This window comes from Bos indicus x Bos taurus, chromosome 26, assembly GCF_003369695.1.
Source record: "Bos indicus x Bos taurus breed Angus x Brahman F1 hybrid chromosome 26, Bos_hybrid_MaternalHap_v2.0, whole genome shotgun sequence".
Lineage (NCBI taxonomy): Eukaryota > Metazoa > Chordata > Mammalia > Artiodactyla > Bovidae > Bos > Bos indicus x Bos taurus.
In genome coordinates, this window is record NC_040101.1 from 16,895,638 (window position 1) to 16,920,938 (window position 25,301).

General features: G+C 41.4%; 1 protein-coding gene across 21 annotated transcripts in view; it reads left to right on the forward strand.

Moving 5' to 3' along the window:
• ABLIM1 (actin binding LIM protein 1) overlaps positions 1-25,301 on the forward strand; it is a 329,063-nt gene that overhangs the window by 189,741 nt on the left and 114,021 nt on the right. For all 21 annotated transcript variants that reach the window (XM_027528374.1, XM_027528369.1, XM_027528376.1 and 18 more), the window contains 2 exons: positions 3,617-3,800; positions 8,512-8,621. In XM_027528374.1, coding sequence (XP_027384175.1) covers positions 3,617-3,800; positions 8,512-8,621 — 294 coding nt within the window. The remainder of the gene's footprint in view (positions 1-3,616; positions 3,801-8,511; positions 8,622-25,301) is intronic.

The window sequence follows — 25,301 nt, forward strand, 5'->3', positions numbered from 1 at the left end:
TGTACACTTAAACATGGTTGAGACGGTCCATTCTATGTTATGTGTGTTTAGCAGAATTACATAACTTTAAAAAGTGAGCCGACACATAGGTATGTGAATGAAATGTGAATAGTTATTCATCCTGCTGAGATAACCCACTAATAATCCTATGTTGGTGTTAACTCACTTTTCCTTGTTTGTAAAAACATAAGTAGACTTTTGAAAAAAGGGATTGTTGAAGTTCTTTGTGAAACTTTCTCTTTTAACAATTTATCATGGACAGACCTCTAGGTTACAGATATTGATCTGACCTATCTCCACAGACTGGATATATCATAATTTATCCAACTCTTGCTCTACTGATGGAAAGTTGAGTTATTCCCAGGTTTGTCTGTTTCTTTTTTTTTCTACCAGTACAAACACTGTTGTAATAAAACTGTTTTCACACAAGAGATACTAAAGGCCAGGATCTGAGTAGAGGTGATAAGAAGGCAGAGGAGGGAATGGATCAAAGAAATGTTTTCCTAGGAAAACACAGTGGATTTAGTGGCCAGTTGAAAATTTGGGTTTAAGAGTGGGAGAACGCATAGCGCTACCATTTTATTGGAAGAGGGAATAGTAGAACGTTTAGAAGAGATGGCAGAGAAGCTGAGAGAATAGAGTTTTTTTGGATGATTCTGTGTTCAGATAAGTGTGCTGTCTGTGCCCAGGGTGGGGAAGATGTCACATGGACATTGACTTGAGAATCCTTTGCAATCATAGTTGAAGCTCTAAGAGTGGATGAGATCTGTTTCCAAAGTGTGTGTGCATGCTAAGTCACTTAAGTTGTGTCCAACTCTTTGTGACGCCATGGACTGTAGCCCGCCAGGCTCCTCTGTCCTTGGGATTCTCTAGGCAAGAATACTGGAGAGGGTTGCCATGCTCTTCTCCAGGGGATCTTCCCGCCACAGGGATCGAACTTGCACCTCTATGTCTCCTACATTGACAGGTGGGTTCTTTCCCACTAGTGTCACCTGGGAAGCCCTGTTTCCAGGGAGGACTTATGTTTTAGAGGAAGAAGGTAATGTCCATGGGAGTTACCTGCCTGTAAGGGTGTGGCCAAGGAGACTGAGAAGTTGTGACCAGAGGAGGAGAAGGAGGAGGAGGAATAGGCGAGTATTCCTGGAGAAGTGAAAGAGGGAAAGGTCCGAGATTACGTCCCAACTAGTCCGTTCTTTGGGAATGTAATGTGTTGTTAAGTGCTTTTAGGTCTGAGCAGTATAGACCTCCCCTCCCACTACTCGCTGTGTATGCCTTCATGACCCTTGCCTCTGTGAGTCTGTTTTCAAATGCTAGTTTCCTCGGGTATAAACCACCAGAAACAATGGTACGGTTTGGTAAGCACATTTGAGCCACTGCCTTGAATTGAAGGACCAAGCCAAATCAAATTGCAAAGGGCATAGTTTGATTGTAGTTTGGCATCTCTCAACAGTAATTACAAAATCACTTTTAAGGCTATATTATGTTCATATAAACTAAGACTTTATTATTAAAGGAGAGCATGTGTCAATTTCTCAAAACCATGTGAACTAGAGAGCCTGGAAAGATACCCTAAGGAAGCGGTGGGTACAGGGATGTCTAAAACATTTAGAATTAGCTTTGAAGCCATCCCTACAATCTGCATGTACATAAGGATGACCCTGTTGCCACCAGAGCTTTTTATAAAGGATCTGTGAACTTTTACATTCTATCTACCTTAGGGGGTTGGAGGAGAAACTAAAGGAAATTATTAGCAGTCCAAATGCATTATATTGTCACCTGTCATGGTTTTGACAAAGACCCGAGTTTGGAAGAGCAACTGAGTCATTGGAACTACTTCACGCCACTAAGGAGTGAAACTGGTAGGAGTCTGCCAAATTTGAAGTGGATTCAGTTTAATTAAAAAATTGGTTCCCAGCCTTTCGTTAAATTCCGTGGTTAGAGGTTTCTACAAATCAAAAGAAGTGAAGCTGAAGACTCTTAACCATAAAGTGCCTTGTTGTCTTGTGTGAAAATTAAGAAATACATAGAAAAATACTGAAGAGAAATCTCTAAGGTGTCCTGTGACCCTCAGGATTGTGTTTATTGTTGTTGAAGGAATTTGCAATTAGAGCGAGGTTAGTCTTAACTTCAGTTGCCTTGACCCACAGGACTCATTTTGTAGGAAAAGGCAGGAATGGAAACAGTGGGGGCACTGGCAAGTTAGGGAGGCAGCAGGTGGTAAACGAGCTGGTTTCCAGGTAATGTGATCACAGCAGAGTTTATATGGTCATTTTCAGCATGATGGACTCAGGCCATCATCTGGGGTTACTTGATTATAAACTGCAAAGAAGAAGGTCATAGCTGTGGAGTGTGGACCTAAACAGACAGATGAACCCACACTGGAAAGCTTGTTGTAGCTTCTGTGTCACCTTGAATATCCTCAGTAGTTGCAATTAGTAGAGACTGCGAGCTGGGGTGGGAGTGTAAGATTCTATCCGAATGCATCAAAATCTTACTGTGCTCAACACTAGTTCATCTAGATGCTTTCATGGGTCATGGGAACTTACCAGAGGAACCCTGGGTGTGTTCTAGCAGGTCCTTAGGAAAACTATTTAGTGACTGAATTCAGTTCATCCTTACCCCAGCTAAAAGCCTATTCCAGCTGCTGGCAGGAATAATCAAGATGGATCCTGGATTCTTTGCCTAAGGATCTGAACTGTATAGGAGTCAACCAACCTTGGGAATACAGAGGTTAAGAACAGAGATTTCCAGCTTTGGTGTTATTTCCCGGTCATTTGTCAATGGAAAGTCTTCACTCTCAGGAGCCGCCTTTGGCTTTGTTCTTGGACAAGCTGCTGAGTCCTGCCCTGGTCTTGTCTGAACATGCAGACCTGGCATTTCAGGACCTACTTTTTCACACCATCTCCATGCTCCACAGCTGTGCAGATTTGAAAGAGGTGCCAAAATCCTCTTTTGCATGTGCTGAGGTCCGGAATGACAGTTTTATCTTGGACATGTTCCCTTTTCTTTCCTCTGTGGCTTGTTCATTTTTATCTCACTCTTTAATATATAAATAATGGACTTATCCTATTTGCTGCACCAAGAGAAAATTAAATGCCTAAATGTTTTACGACTATGGGAAAGTATTTCCAGAGTGTGAAAAAATAGACACTGGACATTTCAGCTCCTGCTTTTGGTAGAGTGGGAATTTATTACTCAGCTCAGTAACAGTTTAGGCCAAACCAAGCAGTTGTGTGGGCAAGCAGTGTCTATCTTTCCTAAATAGCACTGCCAGAGACAGTTTTGTTCCTATGAGAGACAGCATGACCCAAAGGTATCTTTCCATCAAAGACTGATTATCTCTGAATCTTAGATGTATCGCAAAGGCTGTTGAGACCTAGCCAATGGATTTTACTTGCATGAGATATTGCATAGCTCCCAAAGGGAAGGGAAACAAAGGGGGAGGGAGGCAAGAGAGAACTTGGAGCCCAACAATAAATAGCTCTTTGTACCAGTCCTCCCCACCCCGAACCCCATACTGCTGAGATCATAGAGTAAGTTAGCAGCATGCGGTAGAAGGCGATGCTGCCCAGTAGCTTGGCAGCTTGTGACCAGATGTGAACTTGTCTGTCCACAGTGTGTGGCTGTGACCTGGCCCAGGGGGGCTTCTTCATAAAGAACGGGGAGTATCTCTGCACCCTGGACTACCAGAGGATGTATGGCACACGATGCCATGGCTGCGGGGAGTTTGTGGAAGGAGAGGTGGTGACCGCCCTGGGCAAGACCTACCATCCCAACTGCTTTGCCTGCACAATCTGCAAGTAAGTGTGGCTTCCGCCAACAGGGAAGTGTTGGATTCTGCTCTCAGAGCTTGGAATCTGCGCTTTGGTCTTGAGTTGTACTTAGTCTTAAAATATTTTTCCTTTAAAAAAATATGTTTACTGATGTATAGTTGATTTATAATGTTGTGTTAGTTTCAGGTGTACAACAAAGTGTTTCAGTTATATCTCTATATATTATATATATTATTTATCTGGTGGCTCAGGTGGTAAAGAATCTGCCTGCAATACAGAGACCCAGGTTCAATCCCTGGGTCAGGAAGATGCCTTGGAGAAGGAAATGGCAACCCACTGCAGTATTCTTGCCTGGAGAATTCCATGGACTGAGAAGCTTGGCAGGCTACATACAGTCCATGGGGTCACAAAGAGTTGGACATGACTGAGTGACTAACACACTTTCTTCATATATATATATATATAATATGTATTATTTATGTTGTATATATATACTATATTATTTATATTATATGCATTATTTTTCACGTTCTCTTCCATTATAGATTATTATAAGTTATTGAATATAGTTCCCTGTGCTGTATGGTAGAACCTTTATGTTTATCTATTTTATATATAGTAGTTTGTATCTGCTAATTGCAAACTCCTAATTTATCCTTCCCCTCTCCTTTCCCCTTTGAGAACCATGTTTGTTCTGTATGTGTCTGAGCCTGTTTCTGTTTTTGTAAATAAATTCATTTGTATCATTTTTTTTAGATTCTACATATAAGTGATATCGTATATTTCTCTGTATATATTTTTTTCTGATGCACTTTTAGATTTTTTGTTTTCCTACTGTATTATCAGGCTTAGTTAAAAAGCAATTTAGTTAGGAAACTTTATATGGAATGTCCTCCACTAAATAGTGTGACTGATCTTAAGTGGCTGGGAGCCGAATCTGAAAGCAGCCCCAGGTGTTGAGACATTTTGAGCAGTGGAAACATGGGAGGAGATGGCATAAATACTTGGAAAGATGAAGCTTATTTGGAAGTATCAGCTCTTACGTGTGTGGGTGTGGGTGTGTAAAATTATCTCATTTGCTCTATAGCCAGGGAGAGCTAATGGCCTCACGTATCAAATTAGACCTGTTTTGTAAATAAAGTTTTATTGGAACACAGCCATGCCCATTTGTTTATATATTGTCTATGACTGCTTCCAAGTGACAGTGGTAGAGTAGTTGAGATAGAAACCTTATGATCTGCACAGTCTAAAAAAATATTTACAATCTGATCTTTCGGGGGAAAAGTTGTTAACCCCTCCTCTATAAGTATCTATCATCAACCAAGGTTAAATCTTTATTTCACAAAGCAGCTTGATTAAAATGGTCAATCAGAGAGAAGAGGGAATTTAACTAGTTGGCCCATATTGATCAAGTAATTCCATGCCTTTTGGTATGATGTTGATCATATGTATTCAATTTTGCTATGCTTTTGTAAAAACTGTAGTTCAGTTCATTTTATTTTCCAGTATTTCCTGTTTTTAGGCCAGAGAAATGTAAACTCTAGAAGGGTAAATTTGATTTTATACAATTAATTAGCTGGATAATACTCATTGGATGAATCATCATAAGATTTAGATGAAATATTCATAATCAAATTATTTTAGTAACTTTTTGTAGCTATTAGGTCATTTCTCAATTATGTATTTTTAAGTCATAATTTTAAAATTCTGGGTTAATGAGCTGAATTTTTTCTGTATTTAATCAACAGCAAAGTTTCCTTTTGACCTCTCGCTATTCAAGCTGCCGCCCACAGTCTGGTTGAGAACTCTGGGCTGGCATTCAGGAAGCCCTGTTTCTGGTCCTCTTTTCTGAGCTGGTTTGAGACCTCTGTAAGCTAACTTTTCCATGGCAGTTGTCTTGTCTGTAAGATGAGAGGCTGTGGATTAGATAAAAGTGATTCCCCAAACCTGGGTGGTCACTGGAATCCCCAAGGGAGGGTCTCTTTTTTTCCTTTCTTAATTGGAGGATAATTGCTTTACAATGTTACATTGATTTCTGTCATACAGCAACTCAAATCCAGCATAAGTATACATATATCCCCTCCCTCTTAAACCTCCCTCCTACTCCCCAACTCCAGCTCACCCCACCCCTCTAGGTTGTCACAGATCACCAGGTTGGAGCTTAGGAAGGGTCTTTTAAAAATATCTGTTTCTATGTATTAACACAAGGAGCTCAAGGGATACCCTGTGACAGCCTAGAGGGGTGGGATGAGGCACGGGTTGGGGGAGGTTCAAGAGGGAGGGGACATATGTATGTATGCTTGTGGCTAATTTGAGTGATTGTGTGGCAGAAGCCAGCACAAAATCATGGAGCAATTATCCTACAATTAAAATTTTTTTAAAAGGTTAGAAGGCCCTGGCCCAGGTAAACTCTAAGAGCCTTCCTGATCTTGGCCCTGAGAGATCATTGCTTCAGGTTGGTAAAACAGTCATCAGCTATAGCCCTGTCTCTGGAGGTTTGAGCCAACAGAGAGGTGCCTGCTACTGATGGTCTAAGCTGCTGGTGCTGCCTAATGACACCAATTCTTCCTACTTGGGAGGCCACCTTTACAACTTACAAATTGCATTCATGTAGAAATTAATTTAACCCTTTCAACAATTCTGTGAGGTCAATCAGCAATTCCTATCCCTACTTATGAGTGACTTTGAGACCCAGAGTCTAAGGGATTTTCCCAGTCCTTCATATCACAAAGCCAATATTTCAACTCACATGTTCAGACTCTAAATCCAACTCTCTTTTATCACAAACATTCATGCAAATAACAGAAGGAAGTGAACCCATGTAGGCAGAGGACTTAGGAAAATGAAAGGGATCCTTTATGAAATAACAGAATTCAAAATTCAGAGCATCTTGCCCCTTGTTGAGAACTGGACTCTGGTTTGTTCTATGGTGGATCTGTGTGGGGTTCAAGTCTAGAAATATAAGCCTAAATCAGACACAGGGTCTGGACTAGGGGTGAGGCCAGGGAGGTACCTGGGCACACACTTTAAACGGGGTACTCACTCCCAGGTCATGCGGTCCTCCTGAGAGTGGGGACCTCCTTAAGTGCTGTATCCTGAGTGCCTTGCTGGCCTCCTTCTGGCCCTGGCCCTGATCAGAGGCAAAGAAACTATGCTTATTATATCAACAGATCCTTCACTTCCTGATGGCCTTGTTACAGAGGAGGCTGGAGGTTTGTTTGGCTTTAACTGATGAGTGTGAATTGATAGGCTGGCTGGCACCCACCAGAGTGTGACCTTGATTGTTGAAGAGAGAGCAAGTTCTGGGTTGGTGGGCACCACCCACCCCTGCCTGTGGCATGTTTCTCCCTAGGTGGTCAATCCATGCAAGTCACTTACCCTCTCTGGGCTTTATCTGAGCGATGGAAAATAACATGGCACAAGGAGACCACCTCAACCCAGCACTTCTAAAATTTGGGGGTGTGATTTAAAGCTCTCCTCGATGACTGGCACCAAGCACATTTGTGGAGTTGTTTTAAACCCAGTTTCACAACCTGTGTGTGCAGGACGATTAATCACCAACTGTTAGGTGATGAAGGGCAACTTAAAGTACCTGTGAACATAAAATTCATGTCCAGAAGCCTGAATTTGCTTCTGACTCAGATGGGTGGCGATGTTTGGCTTATGAATTTTAAGTTTCCTAACTGACAGAATCACACATATGAAAATTCATGTTGAAGATCATTGGCAAATTGGCCAATGGCGGGTGAGCCAGCATGGAAACTGTCATATGGCTATTAATTAAACTTATTTTTTTTAAGTTATCTGCCTGCTGGGAGGAGAAGAAACATAACATACCTGCAGAAGGCAATGTTTTTGAAAAAAATGTGCTGTTATTTATTGATGAATGTCTAATGTGAAAGGAAATAGTCTCTGAAAGGAAGCAAATACTAATTTTTAAACAGATATGATAGCACAGTTGGTAAAGAATCGCCTGCAATGCAGGAGACCCCAGTTCAATTCCTGGGTTGGGAAGATCCCCTGGAGAAGGGAAAGGCTACCCACTCCAGTATTCTGGCCTGGAGAATTCCATGGACTGTATAGTCTATGGGGTCACAAAGAGTCAGACAAGACTGAGCAACTTGCGCTTTCACTAATGTGAAAGGAAATATTCTCTGAAAGGAAGTGAATACTAATTTTTAAACAGATACTTACAGCATTTTCATATTTAATCCAGGTTTACAAGGGACTGAGTCCCTAGCAGTGTGAGGTATTCATTTTGCCCACTGCACGACAATGTCTAATTCAGCATCGTATTCATTTAGGTCTAGGGAATGTGAAGAATTAATGTTTGCCCTGTATGACCAGTTCTCTTGGAGGCACCTTAAGCTTGAATAGGAATTCATGACATGTCAAACATTTCTTCATGGTAGTATTTCAATTTGGAAGTGGAAGATTTTACTGTGTGTGCCCTGCTAGGTGACCTGCCGGAACGTCCCTCCACGAAGGAGTGGAGGTAAATGGTTTCATTTACTATCTGGTTGCCTGTAGAAGCTGTGCATTCTTCTTTCCTCTTAAAATGAGGCGCGTTTGTTTGTTTGGACTGGATCCAGCTGGCCGGCTTGGTTCAGACTGCATTTCAGACGTTTTGGCTGGTGCTCCTCCAAGTAATGAGTTGGCACTGGAGGGCAGCAAAGCAGAAGGAGTGAGGGAAAGGGATGAAATTGCCACAATAACCTTCAGGGCAATGTCTTTCCAGGCGCCCGTTTCCACCCGGAGACCGAGTCACGTTCAATGGGAGAGACTGCCTTTGCCAGCTCTGCGCACAGCCGATGTCTTCCAGCCCTAAAGAAGCCTCCTGCTCTGGCAGTAAGTGCCCCAGCCACATGTTGACATGAATTCCTTCATTCCTCAAAGGCAGCTTAGGGAGGTACCTTCCCTTCTGAGAAACTCTGGTAGCCGGAGTCAAGAGTAGGCCTATGTAAGGCATTTTCATTGTAAAAAAGAAGCCTTCACTAAAGGCAATGCAGAGAGAGGTGTCTCCCTTCTTTCAGAAGAAAAGAAAGAGAATTGGACATTCAACTGTGCATTTTGATGGTAAATGAAGGAAAAAGAATTATAATGTGTTACATCAGAAGTGTCCCTCTCTGGGCATGGAGTTAAACTGTGAGCGCATTTAGTGATGATGTGACTGATATTGCTGTGTGTTAAAAAGTTATCCCCACTGTGCCTTGGGTGAATGTGGTGGTTTATGCTAACTCTTAAATTATTCCTTACTATCCTCAACTATTCTTTATTCCCTTGGAGGATTTTTTTTTTTCCTTTTTTAATTAATTATTTATTTATTTACAGTAAGTCCTTGTTGGTTATGTATTTTTTTATTTTTTGGCCACACCCCTGACCAGGGATCAAACCCACTCCCCCTGCATTGGAAGGCGGAGTCTTAACCACTGGACTGCTGGGGAAGTCTCCCACCTGGAGGGTTTCTGACATTTATTCATCAAATGGATAATTTTCTGAGCACCTACAATGCATGTTGCTCACACTGGAGATATAGAGCGAACAAAACATACTCAATATCTTTATTTTTATTTTTTAGTGGGGTAGATAGACAATAAATAGAGTACAAATATATCTAATATGCACAGAAGATTAACACAGGGAGAAAAAGCAGGGCAATGGGTCTATGTTTGTATGGGGCAATCTGAGAAACCTCTCTTGTTACCTAAGGATAGATCTGAAGAAATATGGGGACAAGCTGTCCATACCCATGGGATTTGTGATTTTTGATGACAAGGGCTTGTCTGACCTATAGGAATCCAAAGAAAACCAATTTCCCTCCAAATAAAAACAGTGGCCAATTGAAGTATTTCTTCTAGTAAATAACACTGAGTGGGTCACTTCAAGATGAACTGAGAGGGATTCTGAACTCAGAGCACCAAGCTCTCCTTCCCTCTCCTTCCTGGGGCATTAGGACATGGACTAGAGGTTTGCCTCCGTTTCTGTGGGTTGTGCCTGTCCTTGGAGAACACATGCCTTGAAGCCCTGCCAGTCTCAGCACCTAAGAATGAGATAAGCCTCTTCTGCTCTGGAGGAATTTTGTGTCATTTATAACAGCGATTCCAAATCTTCCTGTTAAAGTAGATTTATACCTGTTAAAAATAAGAATGTTATGACCCAAAAGCATTTGCATAGAAATTGGATTTTGACCATTGGGAAAAAAGAAAGAAATGTATTAGTGCATCTTATTCAATACACATGATCAGATCCTTAGCATGTGGATTTATCTGCCCTCTTGTTAAATAACAGCAGCCTGGGTAGGATAAGGGCTACCAAACAGAGCACAATCCTAGACCACTAGAGAGTCTCAGGTCCTTCACTCTTCTTACCTACTCTGCCTATGAAGGTCATCGGGAAGGTGACCTGGGGTGAGAACAGGCACTCCGACCCCCTTGATTGAGAGGGCTTGCTTTGAAAGTATGTTACTGTAAACATTGAAGGAATTCTTCAGTACAGTTAAGGAAAAGAGGATTGGGACCTTCCTGGCAGTGCAGTGGTTAACACTTCAACCTTCCAATGCAGGGGGTGCAGGTTCAATCCCTGGTCAGGGGGCTAAGATTCCACATGCCTCTTGGCCAAGAATCTAAACATAAAAACAAGCCATATTGTAACAAATTCAATAAAGGCTTTAAAAATGGTCCACACTGGGGGAAAAAAAAATTAAAAAAAGAAAAGCAAAGAAAAAGAAGGTTGCATGAGTCCCAGGATCGGATGACAACTATAACAGGATCATATCCCTAGGCTTAGAATAGGAATGACTGTGTCCTCAGATTCTGTGCAGTCCTTTAGTCCAGCTGTATTTCTTGATAGGTGAGGAAATTCGGGCCCAAAGTCACACAAATGACCCAATCATAGGTAACTTGTTAGAGCCAGGTCTCCTGACTCCTGGCTTGGGGCTGTCTTTGTTTCATCCAAGACTCCTCTTTGTTCGGTTTAAGAAATAGAACCAAGATATTTTTGAAGGCTTTTGGTCCTTTTCCTTCATGTAATTTTTGGGAACATATTTCTAATCATAACTCCACCAAAATGGTTATTCTGATTTTTATTAAACATGGTTTTGCTTTACCTATGTTTTCTTGTATATGAATAGTCATCATGCACATAAAAAAGCAATTAAAATTCTAAGTGTAAAAATGTATCATACTCAAATTCATTACATTTGTAATGTTATATTTGACATTTATTGTATACATACAAATTATTGGTCCAAATTCTATTTTTTTTTCACTTTTCTCCTTTGCTCTCAATGGATGAAACCCTTTTCTCTGTGCTGCTCTTTTGGTCAGAACATTTTTATTTTTAACAAGTACTCATCTATTTAGATAAGTACTCAAATAGCATTTCTGGAGCATGTGGGTGTGAGTGTCTGTCAAAAAGAGAACTCTTATATATGGATACACACATGCAAAATACCCAAAAGAGACGGGCACACAAATACAACAGCAAGGGAATTTTCAGCAAGTTTCTAAAATTCATTGGAACATAATTACAGTACACTGTTCTTCGCAGTTCTTTAAGAAATACCCTGTATTTTAAAACTATCCTGATTTTACTTTGATTCTTATTTTTTTTTTAATTTCTTAACTTGGCAAAGTTTCCTAAAGGAAAGCAAAAAAAGAAGAAACCCTTCTTTGATATGTTCACAGTGGTGATGAAATTAGAAAGCCAAGGTCTTCTTTTTCCTTTGAAATGTTCTTTCAAAAATGTTTGCACTTCTGAACTGAAATTTTATTTCACATTCTGTGGCTGGTTTTCCATCATCACTGAATAGGAGATAAAGACAGTGAGAAAGGGAGAGAAGAAGTAGAGTGATCAACAGAAGACAAGTTAATAATGTGATGAGAATTTGCACAAAACAGCCTCCATTTGTGCTTACTCTGTAGAAGTGCAGGGGCCGCCATGTCTGTATTGCTCTGCTTTAGGGAGAACTCCCAGTGGGATGCCTGTGATATCTTGGGCACCTTGCTTGGTGCTTCCTTCCACATTATAATAATTCTTCTCACTTTTATATTTATTTTATTGTCTTCTTCAAACATTCACATAGTACTCATGTGATCAGGCATTGCGTAGCTGGTCTACAAATTTGAACTTATTTAATTCTCATGACCACCCTAAAGGTTGGCACTAACTATCTCCTTTTCACAGATGAAGAAACCAAGGGCCACAGTTCAGTTCAGTCACTCAGTCGTGTCTGACTCTTTGCAACCCCGTGGACATGCCAGGCCTCCCTGTCCATCACCAACTTCCAGAGTTTACTCAAACTCATGTCCATTGAGTCAGTGATGCCATCCAACCATCTCATCCTCTGTCGTCCCTTTCTCCTCCTGCCTTCAATCTTTCCCAGCATCAGGGTCTTTTCAAATGAGTCAGTTCTTCACATCAGGTGGGCAAAGTATTGGAGTTTCAGCTTCAGCATCAGTCCTTCCAGTGAATATTCAAGACCGATTTCCTTTAGGATGGACTGGTTGGATCTCCTTGCTGTCCAAGGGACTCTCAAGAGTCTTCTCCAACACTACAGTTCAAAAGTATCAATTCTTCAGCGTTCAGCCTTCTTTATGGTCCAACTCTCACATCCATACATGACTACTGGGAAAACCATAGCTTGGACTAGACGGACCTTTATTGGCAAAGTACTGTCTCTGCTTTTTAATATGCTGTCTAGGTTGGTCATAACTTTTCTTCCAAGGAGCAAGCGTCTTTTAATTTCATGGCTGCAGTCACCATCTGCAGTGATTTGGGAGCTCCCCAAAATGAAATCTCTCACTGTTTCCACTGTTTCCCCATCTATTTCCCATGAAGTGATGGGACCAGATGCCATGATCTTAGTTTTATGAATTTTGAGTTTTAAGCCAACTTTTTCACTCTCTTCTTTCACTTTCATCAAGAGGCTCTTTAGTTCCTCTTCCCTTTCTGCCATAAGGGTGGTGTCATCTGCATATCTGAGTTTATTGATATGCCTCCTGGCAATCTTGATTTCAGCTTGTGCTTTATCCAGCTCAGCATTTCTCATGATGTGCTCTGCATAGAAGTTAAATAAGCACGGTGACAGTATACAGCCTTGACATACTCCTTTCCTGATTTGGAACCAGTCTGTTGTTTCATGTCCAGTTCTAACTGTTGCTTCCTGACCTGCATACAGGTTTCTCAAGAGACAGGTCAGGTGGTCTGGTATTCCCATCTCTTTCAGAATTTTCCACAGTTTGTTGTGATCCACATAGTCAAGGGCTTTGGCATAGTCAATAAAGCAGAAATAGATGTTTTTCTGGAACTCTCTTACTTTTTCAGTGATCCAAGGGATGTTGGCAATTTGATCTCTGGTTCCTCTGCCTTTTCTAAAACCAGCTTGAACATCTGGAAGTTCATGATTCACACACTGTTGAAGCCTGGCTTGGAGAATTTTGGGCATTACTTTACTAGCATGTGAGGTGGGTGCAATTGTGCAGTAGTTTGAGCTTTCTTTGGCATTGGAATGAAACTGACCTTTTCCAGTCCTGTGGCCACGGCTGAGCTTTCCAAATTTGCTGACATATTGAATGCAGCACTTTTACAGCATCATCTTTTAGGATTTGAAATAGCTCAACTGGAATTCCATCACCTCCACTAGCTTTGTTTGTAGTGATGCTTCCTAAGGCCCACTCGACTTCGCACTCCAGGATGTCTGGCTCTAGGTGAGTGATCACACCATCGTGATTATCTTGGTCGTGAAGATCTTTTTTGTACAGTTCTTCTGTGTATTCTTGCCACCTCTTCTTGATATCTTCTGCTTCTGTTTGGTCCTTACCATTTCTGTCCTTTATTGTGCCCATCTTTGTATGAAGTGTTCCCTTGGTATCTCTAATTTTCTTGACGAGATCGCTAGTCTTTCCCATTCTATTGTGTTCTTCTGTTTCTTTGCGTTGATCACTGAGGAAGGCTTTCTTATCTCTCCTTACTATTCTTTGGAACTCTGCATTCAAATGGGTATATCTTTCCTTTTCTCCTTTGCCTTTCACTTCTCTTCTTTTCACAGCTATTTGTAAGGCCTCCTCAGACAACCATTTTGCCTTTTTGCATTGCTTTTTCTTGGGGATGGTCTTGATCCCTGCCTCCTGTACCATGTCAGGAGCCTCCGTCGATAGTTCTTTAGGCACTCTTGTGTATCAGATCTAATCCCTTGGATCTATTTCTCACTTCCACTGTATAATTGTAAGGGATTTGATTTAGGTCATACCTGAATGGTCTAATGGTTTTCCCCACTTTCTTCAATTTAAGTCTGAATTTGGCAATAAGGAGTTCATGATCTGAGCCATAGTCAGCTCCTGGTCTTTTTTTTTTTTTTTTTTGCTGACTGTATAGAGCTTCTCCATCTTTGGCTGTAAAGAATATAATCAATTTGATTTCACTATTGACCATCTGGTGATGTCCACGTGTAGAGTCTTCTCTTGTGTTGTTGGAAGAGGGTGTTTGCTATGACCAGTACGTTCTCTTGGCAAAACTCTATTAGCCTTTGCCCTGCTTCATTCTGTACTCCAAGGCCAAATTTGCCTGTTACTCCAGGTATTTCTTGACTTCCTACTTTTCATTCCAGTCCCCTATAATGAAAAGGACATCTTTTTTGGGTGTTAGTTCTAGAAGGTCTTGTAGGTCTTCATAGAACCATTCAACTTCAGCTTCTTCAGAGGTTAAATAATTTGCCCAAGATCACACAGTGGTGATGCTGGGATATGGACCCAGGCTCCAGATGCCAGGTTACCATCCCTGATATTTATCTCACAGTGTGGTATCTCTCTGACTTCCAAGGATGAGTTGCTGAGCTTTGGCGCAATGCTCTGACTTGTCTGCGGATTCACCTGAGTGTCCACCCCCAAAGGCTGTGCGCTTCCCCTACTCCCTGGGGTAGCGAGGTTTGGTGAATGAAAACCATCAGGAAGTGAATCCTAGACACACACTACCTGCAATGAAAGATGATTGCCCTTGAATTAGTTAAAACTTTTGCTTCGTACAATCTAATGCAATAAGCAACAAACATTATATATCATGGAGATAATAGTAAACATTGCCTCACAGGGTTATGATGACCATTCGTTAGACTGCTTTTACTATTAAGGAAAAAATCAGTTGCCCATGTCTAGCTGATTCATACTTTAGAAATGGAAATGTATGTCCAGAGAGCATGACACTCTTCCAGAAGGTTATTGACATTCCTGTAAAGCCTAACTCCACTCCATTTTCCTGTATCTGCCAGTAATTGAGGGACAGGTTCTCATGGGTTATGGAGCCGTGTGAGGGAGAGTCGACGTGTGACAATCTAGAGGGCAGGGAATTGGGTTTGGATGTTGCTTCTTGCACAGCTCCGTTCTATTTCAGGCATCCGAGCAGAAGTGGGTTGCTGTCTACAATCACCCTTTCCATTTCAGAGGGTGTCTGACTAGTGTCTGATTGTGTGTGGGTTTGGCAGATTGATGCGATGAACACCCACGCACATATACATCCAAAGCCATCTTCCTCCCCTTCACCCACCCTGTACAGCGCTGTCATTGTTCCGACTGCAGTTGGAATTCCCACAGGTATTGGAGCAATGGTCTACTCGGACTGAATAGAAATCTTTTCAGATAAACAGTCACGCACATGTTTTCAAAGGGGAGGATGAATTTTTCAATTATTTCACTTTTCTATTTGGTGCAATAGCTTTTAATAGTTGCACTATAATTTTTCTTCTATCTATGTTCTTTCTCAAAAAAGCATCTGTGGGTTGAGCGGGCTTGTCTGCTGAGACTGTAGGTGGAGTGGTGATAATCTGATGCTGGCGTCTGACTGCCTGGGTCACGCTCTGGCTCTAGTCATCTCCTTACCTCTCCATCCTTCAGGCTCTCATTTGTACAATGGGATGGCGATAGGGACCTACCTTGTGCGATTAAATAAGTGAACAGATAAAAGTACTGAATATTTATAAAACAAGAACTTACTAGTTAGGCAATGACATGAATTTTTGTGTAGGACAGTCTCAATTTTTTGTGACTGTGCTTTTTTTTTTTTTTCACTCTGGTGTTCACGGTGGCTGGCTTTTCTGTTCATCTGATATTTTCTACCAATATGTAAAACCAATGAAGGCAGGAACACATGCATACAAACAATCCATGGATTGTTGGATTTTGGCTCATGGTGATATGTCTTATGGCAGAGTCTCCAAAACAGATCAGCCCCCCTCTTGAGACAGTTTCTTGCTGGATGGTAGGATGGCAGAGGAGGCTTGGCAGGGCACTGCTAAGGAGTATGGTTCTGGATAGATTGATAGTGTTTATCCCGGTTCTACAATGCTGTGTGACCTTGAGAACTCAATCTCTACCTGCATTTCTTTGTCTATAAAATGGGAAACAATAATGGTTCCTTTCTCATTGGGTTGTTGTGGGGATTTATATAAGTGAAAGTACTTAAAAGATGCATGACACCTAATAAGCTCATCCAGATGTTGACCATCGTTCCTTAAGGAAGTTATGAGACTAGAACTTGAGCTTGGAGATAATTTAGAATTGGAAAGGAACGGAAAGAGAGTGCATAAGCTAACAGTTTAGAATGTGGCCTCTATATTCCAGAGCCTGGCTTTGACTCCTGGTCCTGCCTTCTCCTAGACGTGGAGCAATGGGCAAGTTACTGTTTGTCTCAGAACCTTCAGGTTTGCATCTGAAAATTGGATAATAGTTACTCTTAAGGGTTGTTATGAGAATTAAATAAGATACTACAGGGGTGAACAGTCTTAATGTGGGGAGGCTACTTATTAAAACAGCACATGGGGGACCCAGGCAAAGACTTTGTTCTTCCACCTTCTGAGAAGAGAAGTTGGAAAGTTGGAACGAGGGGACTAGGCTTCTGTAGGCCTTGAGGAGCTTGGCAATGTGGAGCTTGGCTTAGCCTGGAGGATGACCAGAGGAAAGCAATGTTCCAGAAAGATTAAGGTGGTGATGGCAATTGTTGCTTAGTCACTCAGTCGTTCCCAACTCTTCTGTGACCCCATAGGCTGTAGCCTGCCAGGCTCCTTTGTCCATGGGATTTTCCAGTCAAATTTACCAGAGTGGGTTACCATTTCCTTCTCCAGGGCATCTTCTTGACCCAAGGATCAAACCCATGTCTCCAAGCCTCCTCCTGCATCGCAGGTGGATTTTTTACCGCTGAGCCACTAGGGAAGCCCCACTGATGGCAATGGTGATATGCAAAATCAGTGATTTGGCCTCAGTGATCAGAGCTGAGGAGACCATCGATTGTGGCAGTGGCTATGAGAAAAGATGAGAAAGATGAATGAAAAGATGATGTCAAAGAAAGATATGGATGTTACTCATCTATTCAATGAACATTTCTTTGTGCACCTGTTGTATTTCAGGCACCAGCCAAACTCTTCATTACACAGCCAGCATCATGCATTAGGATGATATGTTTGTCACAGTTAAGAAATAAACACTGATGTGTGGTCTGTCGCATTTTAACTGTTTAGATGTGTGCCCACCTCCACCACCAAGATAATGAACTCATTAAAGATAAGGACCCTGCTGTGTTTCTCTTTTATACAAGGTCTAGCACATAAAGCCCCAGACAAATATTCTGGAAATTGAATCAAAGCCATCTTAATGTCTGAACAGAGCTAATAACAATCTTCTCTTTTAGAATGGGTTTAAATATTCATTGTAAAACAATACAAATTTACAGAAAAGTACAAAAAAGGAAATTAAAATCACCTGAAACCCCATCACAGTGAGATCACCTCTATTAACATTTTGGTGGACATGCTTCTGGATTTAGCTCTAAGTGCTTAGGCACATGTATAATTTCTAATAAATTCTTCCCATAACATTTTGTTCCTGTATATTTTTGTCAAAAATCATTTGTTCTTTTGAGTGTCTCACACACAAGGCTGAAAGCTTTGAATTTGCTTAGGCCCCTGGCTACAGGGCCAGCTCACGTGTGTTCTGGTCAAAACTGTGCTGTGCATTTCTACTGAGGCGGTTATTACTGTATAGCCTAACTGGTTCTTTGTACGTTTATCTCTCCAGCCAGATTATGAGCTACCTAATGACAAGGACTGTTGGTTTGATTTTGTTTTTTTTCTTTTGTCCCTATGAATAGCAGTGTGCATGTAGCAAGTACATGAATGTTCATTTAGTGGGTAAATTGTTGCCATCCCAGGAGAGCCTTTGAGGCAGTCAATCTCAGCTCCCAGGTCCAGAATGTTGAGTTCTGCGTGCTACTTGAATGATGATGGTGACATGGCTCTTGTGGTTTTGTAAAAATTACATAGTACAGCTTGGGTGCATGAGGGCAAGGGGTATTGGCAGAATTAAACATTCATCTTCTCATCTTGTTTGCAAATGTGTCCTCTTATTTTATAAAAGGGAAAGGAGTTATTGCTTTAGATAATTTGGCTGATGAAGGAATCATGTGTTTGTTTTTTTTTAAGTAGAAGTGTCAGGGGATTATTTCCCAACTTTGAGTGTGAGGTTGAGACAGGCCTCACCTCTCTGGGAGCTGAGGGTGCCAGCCCATGGCCTCGAGGGACAGAGGCTAACCTGGCATGGAAGTTCCAGTATTGCTCTATTGGGTGTGGATTGTATTACTGAGAGTTTGCCATTTACATAGTAGCCAGAGATTCATTGCAGAAGGACAAGGTATGTTGCAAAACGGAGCATTAATGGTTAGATTTTTCAGGCTGAAATCTCTTAGAATAAGGAGTCAGACATAAAGATCCCAGAGTGACATTATTTTTTCACTTAACCAGAACCTGGATTATCTCAGTGGCAAGAAAAGAAAAGTTCCTGACTTGTAGGAAATGGGTCCAACTCAGGACAAAAAGTGAACATGGGTAGGAAAAATGTTTCAGGGGTTGGAAAGTTACTGGTATTGTGTTATTTGCTATTTTCATTTCATTAGATGTGACTTTTATGTAATAAGACATCTTATAAATGGCAGCTCATCAATAAAACTAGAATTTTAATGATTGAAGAGTGGTTATTCCCCAGTTTAACTTTTCAGCAGCAGTAATGATTTAGCTCTTCAAAGGATTGTTGTGTATAGGTATAGTTGTATATTCCTATAGTCTGTTCCCAGAAGGATATTGAGAAATTACTCTTAGTACTTTTCTCCAGAAGAGAGGCAGGAGTCGCTGGGAGATGCAGAAGGAAAGGAATTATTTTTATTGTATGAAAAAAACTTAATCATGTGTATGTGCTACCTATTTAAAACAAAAGCACCTCAAAAATAGCATAATGTTACATTTAAAAACTAAAAGGCCCATTCCAGACTGAAGCCTCCTTGCAGTTTGCCCTTGGTGTGACTCTCAGTTGTGTGTGTATTAAGTGACTGGTCACATGATGAAAAGACTGAAACTGACATTCTACCCCTTCTTTTCTTCTTCCTATCTTTGGAATAGAGTCAATGAGCTGATGTTGGCTAATGAGTACTGGATCTGAGACACTGACGTAAAACTCAAGTATGATTGATTTCCTCTTTGGCAAGAGCCCAGTATGCTGGCTGACCATAGCCAGTTAAAGATTTATCATAAACCTCCTCACCAGGTTAAAGTTTACAGCTTAATTAAGTGCAGGACAAAACTTGTTGGTACAGATTTTTTTAAATTGAAATTCATAAAATTAACCATTTCAAAGCAAATGATAAGTACATTCACAACATCGTCCAGCCATCACCTCTATATAGTTCCAAAACATTATCATCACCCCAAAAGAAAACTCTGTACCCATTAAACAGTTACTCCATATTCACCCCTTCTGCTAGCTGCTGCTGCTGCTAAGTCACTTCAGCCATGTCCGACTCTGTGTAACCCCATAGACGGCAGCCCACCAGGCTCCCCTGTCTCTGGGATTCTCCAGGCAAGAACACTGGAGTGGGTTGCCATTTCCTTCTCCAGTGCATGAACGTGAAAAGTGAAAGGGAAGTCGCTCAGTCATGTCCAGCTCTTTGCGACCCCATGGACTGCAGCCTACCAGGCTCCTCCGCCCATGGGATTTGCCAGGCAAGAGTACTGGAGTGGGGTGCCATCGCCCCCCAGGAAGTACCAATCTGCTTTCTATTTCTATTTACCTATTATGGACATTTCATATAAATGGAATCATACACATGTGGCTTTTTGTATTCTGACCCAGGGATCAAACCTGTGTTTTCTTGTATCTCCTGCGTAGGCAGGTGGATTCGTTTCCACCAGTGCCACCTAGGATACCAAGGGAACTTTTCATGCACAGATGGGCTCAATAAAGGACAGAAATGGTGTGGACCTAACAGAAGCAGAAGATAGTAAGAAGAGGTGGCAAGAATACACAGAAGAACTGTACAAAAAAGATCTTCATGACCCAGATAGTCACTATGGTGTGATCACTCACCTAGAGCCAGACATCCTGGAGTGCGAAGTCAAGCGGGCCTTAGGAAGCATCACTATGAACAAAGCTAGTGGAGGTGAATTCCAGTTGAGCTATTTCAAATCCTAAAAGATGATGCTGTGAAAGTGCTGCACTCAATATGCCAGCAAATTTGGAAAGCTCAGCAGTGGCCACAGGACCAGAAAAGGTCAGTTTTCATTCCAATCCCAAAGAAAGGCAATGCCAAAGAATGCTCAAACTACTGCACAATTGCACTCATCTCACACACTAGCAAAGTAATGCTCAACGTTCTGCAAGCCAGGCTTCAGCAATATGTGAACTTCCAGCTGTTCAAGCTGGATTTAGAAAAGGCAGAGGAGCCAGAGAGCAAATTGCAAACATCCGCTGGATCATGGAAAAAGCAAGAGAGTTCTAGAAAAACATCTATTTCTGCTTTATTGACTATGCCAAAGCCTTTGGGTGGATCGCAACAAATTGTGGAAAATTCTTCAAGAGATGGGAATACCAGACTACTTGAGCTGCCTCCTGAGAAATCTGTATGCAGGTCAAGAAGCAACAGTTAGAACTGGACATGAGACAACAGACTGGTTCTGAATCAGGAAAGGAATACGTCAAGGCTGTATACTGTCACCCTGCTTATTTAACTTATATGCAGAGTACATCAAGAGATAGGCTGGACTGGATGAAGCACAAGCTGGAATCAAGATTGCTGGGAGAAATATCAATAACCTCAGATATGGAGATGATACCACCCCTTATGGCAGAAAGCAAAGAAGAACTAAAGAGCCTCTTACTGAAAGTGAAAGAAGAGAGTGAAAAAGTTGGCTTAAAACTCAACATTCATAAAACTAAGATCATGACATCTGGTCCCATCACTTCATGGCAAATAGATGTGGAAACATTAGAAACAGTGAGAGACTTTATTTTGGGGTGCTCCAAAATCACTGCAGATGGTGACTGCAGCCATGAAATTAAAAGACGCTTGCTCCTTGGAAGAAAAGTTATGACCAACCTAGACAGCATATTAAAAAGCAGAGACATTACTTTGCCAACAAAGGTCCATCTAGTCAAAGTTATGGTTTTACCAGTAGTCACGTATGGATGTGAGAGTTGGACTATAAAGAAAGCTGAGAGCCGAAGAATTGATGCTTTTGAACTGTGGTGTTGGAGAAGACTCTGGAGTGTACCTTGGACTGCAAGAAGATCCAACCAGTCCATCCTCAAAGAAATCAGTCCTGAATATTCATTGGAAGGACTGATGCTGAAGCTGAAACTCCAATACTTTGCCCACCTGATGTGAAGAACTGACTCATTTGAAAAGACCCTGATGCTGGGAAAGATTGAAGGCAGGAGAACGGGACGACAGAGGATGAGATAGTTTGATGGCATCACTGACTTAGTGGACATAAGTTTGAATAAACTCTGGGAGTTGGTGATAGACAGGGAGGCCTGGGGAGCTGCAGTCCATGGGGTTGCAAAGAGCCGGACGCAACTGAGCAACTGGACTGAACTGAACTGAGCTGAACTGAAGCGCCACCTAGGAAGTCCTGAGATACACTTTAAAAGGAGGAAAGATGGGTTTGATTGCCGAATACTATATAATAGAGGTCTCAGAAAATAGCTGTTCCGGGGCCTGCTTACAGCTTTCTCAACGAGGCTGATAATGTGCTGCTGTTGTGGCCCGTGAAAACTTGTTTGTTGTGCAGTATTGTTTTCCCAAGACAACAAGAACCTTCACCTAAAATAGAGGTCAGAGGCTGCTCTGGCTTGTGACGTTTCCATCATGGCCATCAAGATAGCAAAGAAAGCAACTGACCTAAGCGAGGTCATGGGTGACTGTTCAAAGTTTGGTTCAAGGTTACATATTCAGGCAACACATAATGTTTTAAAGTAATTCTGCCTTGTTCTTAGTGAATTTGACAATGTAAATTTTTTAGAGCCATGGCAAGTACACTGTACCCATGTATTTGAATATAAATAAATATGAATGTTCCAATCTGCCCCTCAGCCCCAACCAGTATTTTCTTATGACCCCATGAATTACTTTTCAGCCAATGCAGTATAGAATTTCAGAAGTGAAAAAGTACTTTTAAAAATGAATTCCTTTTTTTTTTTTTTTTTGATGTGAGCCCTTTTAAAAATCTTTATTGAATGTGTTACAATATTGCTTCTGTTTTTATGTTTTGGTTTAAGGCATGTAGGATCTTAGCTTCCCAACCAGGGATTGACCTGAGTCCCTTGCATTGGGAGGGACTTAACCATTGGACCACCAGGGAAGTCCCAGAAAGTAATCCTTAGAAGTGCCTCACATGAATGTATTTGCATTTCGCCCTTTATGTGTCCTTTCTTTTGGTGACCTCATACCCATGGTATTTGCCGTGAGATACTAGGATAGAAAACTGCCGATTCGTGTCAGTGACTTGACATGGACTGTGGCCAGCAGTAGTTGCTGACTCATAAACGTCTGGTTGGGACCTGACAGCACTGAGCAGGACAGGTGAAGTTCAGAGGTCAACATTTAACACTGTCTACCTGCTAGATGGATGCTCTTATCACTACTAAATGATGTGGTCTTTTTAATCAAAGGAAGGTTTTCAAACACCCAAACACCAAACCCCTTATACCTTAAAGATGCTAAAATTGTAAGCCAAGTCTTTTCAAGAAAATAGCATTAAAAAGTCTGGATTTTTTTTTTTTAATTCATAGACTACAAAAAAGGGCCAGGCCAATAACATAGGAGCATGTGGTCAGTTCAAGTGTGAGGACAGATGGCAGTTGACATTTCGACCCTAGTAAAGGATGGAAACCTTGGCAAAATAAAAATATCTGTCCTGTATAAAGCAGGCAGCCACTACGTGCCTCCCACAGTTATTCCCATGGAGGGATCCACATGTCAGAGGCTCATCAGATGTGTTGAAAGCTTGTGTCAAAGGCAGCTTGTTAACCTCACAGCATCTGACCTGTGTTTGGGTCACTCATCTCTTGTCTCCAGTTTCTCTCTCTTTTGGAGAGAATGACTGCTCTCTGGCATTCTGCATATTCACCATTTTATCACACAGGGTCACGGGAAATCCACATCTTGTAGGAGCCACTGAATGACAAGATATGATGTCATTAAATTCAGGAGTCACATTAGCCAAACCCCAGAACTTAAATCGGGGGATTTTGCTTGTTTATTCTCCTTAAAGCGCCTTATACTGATTCCTGGCCAGGGATAAAGTGCTCCTAGTTAACAGTCTATTAAAAAGACACCACTTGAATATTTTATAAAGTTTGCAAAGTCTTATCTGCTATCTATTAATAATGACCTAAATCTGAAATGATTTGGTGTCTATTTATTCTTCATCCACGTGTGTAGCTATGAACTTCTGTGCTCATCTCTGTTTATGACAACTAGAGTTTCTTTTTTATTATCATTTTTAAAGAGGGATTCCAGGGAAAGCTTAAATTTTCTGGAACTTATATAGGCAACAGTATCAATCCTGAAATGTAGTTTTTTTATTCTTAATTTTAAAGACTTTACAATAGAGGAAGGAAATACTCTGAATTGACTTAAAATCTCTATCGACATAACTTCTCAGCATCCCAGCAAACATCAGTTAAATGAGTGAAGTCTCTCTCTAGCCCCTTCTATGATTTACATTCATTGTTGTTCAGTCATTCAGTTGTGTCTGACTCTTTGTGACCCCATGGACTGCAGCACACCAGGCTTCCCTGTCCTTCGCCATCTCCCGGAGTTTGCTCAAACTCATGTCCATTAAGTCAGTGATGCCATCCAACCATCTCATCCTCCGTCAATCCTTCTCCTCCTGCCCTCAATTTTTCCCAGCATCAGGGTCTTTACAGTTTACATTGTTTTCACAATAATTCTCTATACCCACAAGTGAAACCATGCTTCAGCTCCATGGTGGATGTTTTTGCCAGTTGACAGCAAAAGAGGCAATAACCAGGTGAACAAATGCATGATTAGAGCTTTAAGCCCAGAAAATCCCTGTAAGCTGTGAAGGCATGGGTTCACGTTCAAGAGCATTTGAGAATAAAGATTTCCACTCTGCAGTTAATAGGGCACTCTCTATCTGTGTGACCTTGTGCAAAGCATTGGCCCACCCTGGGCCTTACTTTCCTGTGTGTAAAATGAAGCTTTTGCATCAAATATCTTCAAAATCTCTCTGGATCTCAGATGTTCTGTGAACTGTGAAATGTGGATAACCACCGTCCTTCCAGGTTAGTGGAAGCCCTAAGAGAGGACTGAGGCAAAGTATGCAAGATCTTTTAAAAGTTAAGGGGTGAATAATAAATAAATAAATAAAAATAAAAGTTAAGGGGTGAATAATAACAACAACAATAGTAATGTTAATGGAAAGATGACTGTGGAGTCAGAGAAACCAAAATGCCTTTTCCAGAGGCTCACAGTGGGTCTTGGTTATTTGGTTTTTGTTTGTTTTTTACTTCTTGAGCCTTTTACTGTGTGTTGGGGTAGAGCTGATTAACAATGCTGTGGTGGTTTCAGGTGAACAGTGAGGGGACTCAGCCGTACATATACATGTATCCTTTCTCCCCCAAACTCCCGGCACATCCAGGCTGCCACATAACAGTGAGCAGAGTTTCACCTGCTATACAGTAGGTCCTTGTTGATTATCTGTTTTAAATATGGCAGATTATACATGTCTATCCCAAGCTCCCTAACTATCCCTTCACCCCATCCCTCCCACCAGCAACCATAAGGTCGTTCTCTATGTCATTGAGTCTCTCTCTGTTTTGTAAGTAAGTTCATTTGTATCATTTCCTTTTCGATTCCACAGTAGAAGGGATGTCATAGGATATTCTCCTTCTCTGTCTAACTTACTTCAGTTGTTTGTTAAGGGAAAGATGCAATGTTGGCTTTGTGAGGTTACTGCAGGTGTGAGGATAGACTTGGATTGTTTTCCGTGTGCCCAACACCGTGCTTGCGGCTTACACATGTTCTGTCTACCCTCACAACAGCCCTAGAACATAAGTTCTGTTCATCTGCCCGTTTTACAAATGAAGAAGCTGAAGCCTGAATTACCTGGCTTGCACAGGGTCCCTTGTTCTGTCAGAGCTGGAATTTGACCCCAGGTCTCTTTGCCCACAAGTTCTTCATCCCTGTGAGTTG